Here is a 9,496-nt window from a genome sequence, read left to right on the forward strand (position 1 = left end):
TAGCATGGTGATGGATTACCCATAATTCCAAACTGTCTCATGTCACATGACGACATACATGGTTTCAACCCACTACAGTTTCTACCCCATCGATGTAGGAATGTGATAAAATGGGATTGTGTGGGTGATGGGTATCATAGGGGTTCAACCCCCTGGTGACTGTAAAATGTAAAGCCCATGCATTCTGGGTATGTTACCGGTGATTACAGGGGTTACACCCCTGGGGTACAGTACATAAGAAAGGTTGAATGCATGGGTTCTGGGTATGCTAATTACAGGAGTACATCCCTGCATGCTTTATATTATAAGGATAAGCCGATGGGTTATGGGTATGCTAAAATAGTGATGCATTTGTCTGCATGCTGTAATTAGGTGGTTAAGCTCATAGCTAGCTGCTAGTTGCTAGTTATAGGTGTTAAACCCCCTGGGTGCTGTAGTTTAAGGGTTAAGTCCTTAGGGTACTGGTTATGTTCATCTCAAAGGTTCACTCTTGTAAAAAAATAGTTTAAATTCGTGGCTCGCCTTAATATTACAGAAAGGGTGTCATTCCATTTCAACCATAGTGTAATAAATAATGTTCCCATGTATATACAATATGTGGAGTAGAAAGTACAGTTTCAAGTGATGATGAAACTAAATGAATTTTCAATATATAGCCATAGACGACAGGTGTCAAGTTTTTTGAAAACATTTCCAAAGTATGACATAGAGGGGGCTCTTCTGAAATATATACGCAAGTTTAAATATGACCATTGAGGACAGTCACATGACAATCGGTGAACAACGCTGAACTAAATTACAAATTCACTTTCCTGTAATGATTAACAACCGGGTACTTTAAATGTAGAAGGAAGGTAATATTCTATTTGACTTTCACAGTGAAAAACAAAATGTTGTTTAACTTCGTGAATAATTCGGAGAAACTAACCGTACATTTTGTGTTAACCTAACACCATTATTATTAACTCTTCCTAGGATTAAATTTTAATATCGAAACACAAATATTATCATGTGACATGAGTCTTATGTTCTACAACTTAAACTGGTAAGTCAGTCAGTCGGTCTTAAATTGTAAGACATGTTGATGATTCCTCGCTTTGGACAGGTTGCAAATTGTCAACGTGAATTGAAGCTTGTATAATAGTTTTCAGAGTGTTGGTTCTCTGTATAACTGTAGCTGTGACACTGTCTTTAATATTGAAGAAAATCTCCAATGAATCGGCCTAGATTTGTTCTGATTGCCATGGTAACTCAACTATTCTAAGACAATTAAAAATGTTGGTTTATGTTTGGAATTTTTCGGTAAGAAACAGATCTGGTGTCAGTGATAGGCTTAAAGAATTTTTTTGAAAATCTCCAAGCCAATGGTTCGTTTTTGGATTCCATAGTTATACAGTTACCATCATGGTTGCCATGGTTATGTGGTTCAATGTGAAACTGATTAAGACAGACTCGTGTTGTCTTAGTGATTGTTGAGATAGATAATTGACAGACAAGGCTGAGGAACTATATATAACGGTCCAAGAAGTAAACTCAGTCCAACTACGATAGTTGAAGTTAAAAGAAGTGGGTGGGAGTACATCTCAATGTTGGCAAAATGTGAGGTAGAAATTAACGATGTCTCGACCAGTCACTATAATCTTCTGATGATCTTTATTAAAACCAACGTTTCAGCAACGCAACAGTTACCTTCTTCAGGGTAAAACTAATAGATAAAATTGATAAAATCGAAAGTCACAAAATGCTAAAAAATGAATACATGATAAAAGTGTGGGAATAAAATGCTACAGGTATGGAAGTAAAAGATGTAACTCTTTACAAATTAAAGTTGTAAAAGCAAACAGTTAGATAATCAACCTGGCCAATTTTAAAATAGACTTAGAAGTTCAGAATTTGATGTCTTCTCTGTGAAATAAAAGAAAGTCCTAATCGCAAGTCAAAAATATTTCATCAGACAGGTAAAGGAAATTTGAATGATGTAAAAACATTGTAAATACAATGTCGGATGTCTGCACACCCGAGCAATGAGAATATTGTTCATAGATTTAAAAGAGTGTGTTGCCTTGGTAACCATCATCAAGCTGAAAGGGAAATCAGACATATATCACAGCATGTAGTGTATTAGATTTGTATATCAAATTGAGAGAGGTTCATTGACATGAATTCAACTCACTAGACAATTACTAACACACCTGATATGTTACATCATAGACCCTACAAGTGTAGGGTCTGTGGTTAGATATACAATTGACACCAGTCATTCATTCATTCACTCCGTTGTCAAGGGAGGATGGTTTTTCACTGATTCTCAATTTTTTACCACAAACAGCCAACACTGTACAAACCAAATTTGATGCAGCCTCCCTGCATGCTGAACCCCAGAGAGCTGCACAGAGTAAGATGGTGGATGATGGATCAGGTACCAAGGAGGTGAGTTTTTAGCCAATTATAGTTATGCTGCCATGGCTACATACACATAACCAAGGAGGTGAGTTGTTAGCCAATCATAGTTATGTTGCCATGGCTACATACATAGCAACCAAGGAGGTGAGTTTTTAGCCAATCATAGTCATGTTGCCATGGCTACATACATAGCAACAAAGGAGATGAGTTTATATCCAATCACAGGTATGTTTCCATGGCCATGTATGCAGTAACCAAGGAGATGAATTTTAGCTAATCACAGATATGTTGTCATGGCTATATGTACACAGTAACCAAGGAGATGAGTTTTGGCCAATGACAGGTATGTTGCCATGGTCATACATAGTAATCAAGCCATAATGTACACTAGTATATATTAGAATGATCTAAACTCTGTGTGTGTGTGTGTGTGTGTGTGTGTGTGTGTGTGTGTGTGTGTGCGTGTGTGTGTGCGTGTGTGTGTGTGTGTGTGTGTGTGTGTGTGTGTGTGTGTGTGTACTATCTTGTATTCTATAGAAAGCTTACTGAAAACTCAACAATTGATAGTGTTGATATTTTCTATTCTCTATTCCTGATAGTAGTGCTGGAGCTAAATGGTGGTTTTTTGTTCCATTTTCTAGATCTGGAGAATTGAAAATTTTGATATGGTCCCACTGGAAAAGAACTTGTATGGCCAGTTCTTTGGTGGAGACAGTTACGTTATAAAATACACATATCTTGTGAACGGCAAGGAAAATTACATCATCTATTTCTGGCAGGTAGGTGAACAAAAGGTTTATGGATGAAGAGGAAAATGTATTTGCAGTCTGAGATAATTAGTTATCGTTTCTCAATATTTTGCATCATTCAGCCAAGAAAAAGATGAGTGGCTTAAGGTGTATTGTCACGTCAAGTCACCAGACAAGTAGTGACAAACCCTATATAGGGTTGTCGGTGGCCGAGTGGTTAAACCACTTGCCTCTTACTACTGTGGTCAGGGTTCTAACCCATTCAGGGTTTGATTAAATTTACCACGCTGTAAGTAAGAAGAGTGTCATTCAGTTTGACTCTACCAAACAGTGCAGGTTTTCCCCAGGTACTCCGGTTTCCTCCTGCATTAACTCATGAGGAATGGCACTCACTGGACTTCTTGGGAGATAAGTATTCATAAACTTAAAGAACTACCCAGTATAAATAAAGATTATTATATCTCAAATATTTTCCGGTTGAATGAAATCAAATATTGGGGAATAATATAATTATACCAGTGCAAGCATGATTTATGATATATTTATATTTTGAATGTGTGTGTGTGTGTGTGTGTCCGTTATTGTTAGTCTAAAGTTGACATATGTCTATCTTTGTGTTAAAAATATCAAGTCCCATGAGTGAAACACCAAGGCAAGTTTCAATTCTGGAAAATAGACAAGTCATGTTATTACACACAACAAAACAAAAATTTGTAAATCATCTAGTTTTCATTTGAGAACACATCTTTCAAATGTTTATTGTGAATGGACCTGTTTCTTTGTTCCTAGGGAGTTGACTCGACAGCTGATGAGAAAGGAACATCAGCTGCCATGGCTGTCAAACTGGATGACGAAGTTGGTGGTGCTGCTGTACAGGTAATGGGGTATAGGCCAGTACACTAATTCACAAAGACACCACACTTTATTTGGGTTTAGCCCAGCACAGTATATTACAAATACACTACACTGTGATTGGGTATAGCCCATCACAGTATATTACAAAGACAATACACTTGGGTTTAGCCCAGCACAGTACATTACAAAGACACAACTGCATGTGATATAGTCCAACAAACTACACAGAGATTTGGTGTAGCACAGCACAGCACACCATGTCACAAAGATGTGACACTAAGATGGGGGTTTAGCCGCATACACTAAATATTGACGACACAACACTATAACAGGATACAGTCCAGCACACTGTTTCAAAGACACAACACTATAGTAGGGTTTTGCCCAGCAATACTGTCATGAAGACATGAGAAAGCCAAGTTCAACACCACATAACGAAAAAGGTATTGCATGACAAAAGCAACAATACCATGAAAACGGCAAAACATAAAACTGTCGGTATATAACGGTATACAGCAGATTAGTGCATCACACTATGTATAAAAGCTGTCTTCACGTCACACTAAAAACAGTTTATCACATGACATAACATAAAGAAAATTATAGCATCACATGACAATAAATGCATCACATTGCATCACAGTATTATGTGGAAGTAGTGTTATGCATCACATTGCGTCACAGTATATGTGGAAGTAGTGTTATGCATCACATTGCATCACAGTATTATGTGAAAGTAGTGTTATGCATCACATTCAGCTGCTGATAATACTTCATACCAGTCCACCATCTACACTCACTAACAACAACCACACATCATAACATAGTAGATAACTTTGTACATGGATAAATATATATAGTTGCATATATAAATATAGCAGTGCAAACTCTCTATAACAGATTTGTGGTATAAGGGAGAGTTTTTCAATTCAAAGCTATCATAATATGCCTTGTTTTATGCAATTCTGTAGCTCTCTTAATTAAAATGTATGTCATTAGTGGTTTTCTTTTATTTTATGAAATGTTTTGGTGTGGGGATGGTATGCATTCTGTTTAATTTGCTGTAATTATGAATATAAAAATTGATATTTTCTCTTTGTCTTAAATGCAGTTTGTTATTCCTTGCCCATCTTGCTGATGCTGGTTTTTTCTATGTCTGCAATCTGTGAGACGGAGAATTTTTCTGATAGCACTGCACTGCACCCACTCTATGGTGTTTGGTGCTTTCTGTACCAGCTACACACTTACAAAACCTGGCTATAGCCTCATAGCACTGCGCCCACTCTCTGGTGTTTGGTGCTTTCTGCACCAACTGTAGGATTTACAAAACGTGTCTACAGCCTCACAGCATTGCACTCACAGTGTTGCGCCTTGCAAATCTCTCTTCTCTGTGTATGTGAATGTTATGTGATGTTCAGTCTTTCACATGTATGCCACATTGCATACACACACACACATACATACATACATACATACATACATACATACATACATACATACATACATACATACATACATACTTACATACATACATACATACACATACATACATACATACATACATACATACATACATACACACACACACACACACATACACACACACATACATACATACATACATACATACATACATACATACATACATACACACACACACACACACACACACACACACACATACATACATACATACACACACACACACATACACACACACATACATGTTATGAGAAATATGTTGTCACGGAATGAACACATGACTTGCATACAGCCTGCATACACGGTACTCTGCAAGTAATCCGTCTAACACCCACGGCATGTGGGATGCAACTAATTCTTCCTCTTACACACCAACCACTTGCAGCATGTTGAATGTGCCTACAATACTCACCTTTCTGTTCTGGTAGTCTGTCTTGGCACACACAGTGTGTTATCAGTAGACACACTGGTGTGTTCTACTCTCGCTACCACTTCTTACTATGTTCTATTACTGGTATGCAGACATAACAGATTATATGTTTGCATGGAGGGCTTGCAAAATAGACAACAAGAGACCCCTCTTCCTATCTCTTCACTGCTTGATATATCTGCTGCATGATGTCCTTTCCTGCCCTATACAATATGGGAGCTTCTGTCTGACATGAATTCAGTTTTTAATACTGATAACTAACAAGAGTACTATTTACTGGTGTTATACCTGGTGTAGAGTTAGTAAATGGAGCTGACAGTAACAAGTAAAGTACGCCAACACTTATTCAAGGTTCCCTGCTAACTTACATTAATTTTCCATTGGGTATATTATATAAAAGCTGGTGGGAGTACTAACCCTGATAACAATGCATTCATGTATCATATCCCTTGCATCATTTACAGTCCAGTCTGAGATAATTGTATGACTGTCAACATACACCAAGAAGCTGTAGAAAGGTTATGCACCAGACAGATTGAGTGGCATTTTACACTCGCCATACAAAACATACCTTACAAATGCAATGTGCTACATATGATACACATACCTTAACAGTTTTAATGTTACTTAACACAAAATATAATGTACAAATGTAATGTGCTACATGATACACGTACCTTGACAGTTTTAATGTTACTTTACACAAAATGTAATGTACAAATGTAATGTGCTACATGATACACATACCTTAACAATTGTAATGTTACTTTACACAAAATGTAATGTACAAATGTAATGTGCTACATGATACACATACCTTAACAATTGTAATGTTACTTTACACAAAATGTAATGTACAAATGTAATGTGCTACATGATACACATACCTTAACAATTGTAATGTTACTTAACACAAAATGTAATGTACAAATGTAATGTGCTATATGATACACATACCTTGACAGTTTCAATGTTACTTAACAAAATGTAATGTGCTACATGATACACATACCTTGACAGTTTTAATGTTACTTTACACAAAATGTAATGTGCTATATGATACACCTACCTTGACAGTTTTAATGTTACTTTACACAAAATGTAATGTGCTACATGATACACATACCTTAACAGTTTTATGTTACTTAACAAAATGTAATGTACAAATGTAATGTGCTACATGATGTATGGAACATAGTTTAACAAAAGTTATGTGCTACATGACACATGAAAGACACTACAGTTGTAATGTGTTATTCAACACTCAACACATACTAATGTTACTATAGATACAGTGTATGGAACATTGCATGACATTTAGTAACCATACAGTGTAACTTGCCTGCATGCAACTAAAAATATTTCTGGTATTATATTCTCAATGAAATGAAATGAAGTCATTTATCACTTTTCTACAACGTAATGGTTACTTGAGATATTTACATTGCATGTATCATGTAATTCATATGTGAAAATACTGTGGTATGCAATATTTTCAAGGGATCAAAATTTGCACAAAAAAGAGAAAAAAAATGGCTGTTTTGTGTAGACCTACAAGTTTGTTGATTTTGTATTTAATTACAGGTGAAAGTATATTCTCTGTAATTTAATTTTGTTGAAAAAACACCAACCAATGAAAAAATAGTGAAAAATGATTCCAAATGAAAAAAAAGAGTATTTCACAATTCATTTTTTATATGAATTTTTCAATGAACTTTTTAACATTGCATGTTGTTTGAATATGTACACATTTAATGTTAAAGTGACCATATGGATTTAGTATTTATTTTGGATTTTTCATTTATAAAAGAATTTGATCATAGCTGCCTTTTTTACAAATCAACATGAAACAACATTGACAAAGTATGCGTTTGTGACCCATACATTGCAAAAAGCTAAAAAAAAAAAAAAAAAAAAAAAAAAAAAGTGTAAAAATTTGTTATTGTACATACAATAACAAACATTTTACACACTTATCAGTCTTTTGCAATTTATTGAGTTACAAACAAGGACTTGGCATATGTTGTTTCACATTGATTTTTCAAGTAGGAAGCCATGATAAAATTGTTTTTAATTGATAAAAAATCCAAAATAAATACCCAATCCTCATCCATATGGTCACTTTAATTATTAACAAGTATAATTGTTAACATTTCTGTCTGTGTTATTTCTTTACATTCATACATGTATTATTCTTTTAAAATTATCATGATTCATTTTCTGGTCTAGCTCACTCTTGGTAACTTTATGTTAATTTTCATTGCTGTATTTCATCATAATGTATGCTTTCTAGACTCACATATGTAGGTTCAGTTATTTCTTAATGAGATTCAAATCTTTTCACTGCATTTACATTATCCTATATGTTCCTGAGATTGTAATGTAATGACTATCAATCTCTATCAGTGTATCCTCTAATGATAGCCACATTTTGTTGTTGTGAGTCAAACTGGCATGTCTTGTGAGTCACCACATAGTAAGAGATAGTGGAACACCAAATTTTGGTGCGTCACTAGAAATTGTGTGTGTCAGTGGCACATCAGATTGACTTAGAGGGGCACACGCAAGACATAGAGATAGGGGAACACCAAATTTTGGTGCGTCACTAGAAATTGTGTGTGTCAGTGGCACGTCAAATTGGCTTAGAGGTCACACTTGTCCCTATCCTGTTCACTGTATTGTCACACCCTTACCCAGACTAACAGAAAAGTAACGTTCACACCTAGACTAGCCCAAGTATTGTTCACACCCAAATTAACAAATGTTGCATTCACACCCATATTGTTCAAGTATATTACATTTACCCTGCCTTGTAATTACACCATTCAACACAATATAAAATAATACATATTGTCTTCAGTCCGTCTAATACAGTCACATTCTCCACTGAAACGGCATTTATATTCACACCATCACATCAGTGTAAACACACTAACTGTACAGTTGTTGACTGTCTCGCAACATAAACACATTATGCATTGTAATGGTTGTAGATGTCACAGTTACATACATCTATGTATGGACAACATAACAAACGTACAGATTATGACCATGATCAGTGTGTACATACAGTTATGTATATGTTCATACTGTTATATACTATACACAGTAATGCTAATTAATAACATAACAACATAGTCACATACTGGACATTATCAACATGTACATACAGTCCTGTGTACATACACGTACGTATGTATGTACGTACGTACGTACGTACGTACGTACGTACATACATACATACATACATACATACATACATACATACATACATACATACATACATACATACATACATACATACATACATACATACATACATACATACATACATACATACATACATACATACATACATACATACATACATACATACATACATACATACATTCTGTTGTGAGGCTGGTGGATGCAACCAACATGTTCCTAATTTATGACTATACCATGGACTTATTTCTGCAGGTCCGGCAAGTGATGGGCAAGGAATGTAAACACTTTCTTGCAATATTTCAGGGCAAATTAGTCATACACAAGGTAAGGTATCTGAAGTGAGCTAGTCCATCAACTAGTTCTTACT

General features: G+C 35.4%; 1 protein-coding gene across 2 annotated transcripts in view; it reads left to right on the forward strand.

The window, feature by feature from the left end:
- LOC144450880 (advillin-like) overlaps positions 1-9,496 on the forward strand; it is a 54,061-nt gene that overhangs the window by 33,184 nt on the left and 11,381 nt on the right. Inside the window, exons 10-13 of one of the 2 annotated variants that reach the window (XM_078141627.1) lie at positions 2,330-2,430; positions 3,045-3,182; positions 3,942-4,028; positions 9,382-9,453. In XM_078141627.1, coding sequence (XP_077997753.1) covers positions 2,330-2,430; positions 3,045-3,182; positions 3,942-4,028; positions 9,382-9,453 — 398 coding nt within the window. The remainder of the gene's footprint in view (positions 1-2,329; positions 2,431-3,044; positions 3,183-3,941; positions 4,029-9,381; positions 9,454-9,496) is intronic. The other variant, XM_078141626.1, reaches the window with a different exon arrangement.

Source organism: Glandiceps talaboti, chromosome 20, assembly GCF_964340395.1.
Source record: "Glandiceps talaboti chromosome 20, keGlaTala1.1, whole genome shotgun sequence".
In the NCBI taxonomy this organism is placed as follows: domain Eukaryota; kingdom Metazoa; phylum Hemichordata; class Enteropneusta; family Spengelidae; genus Glandiceps; species Glandiceps talaboti.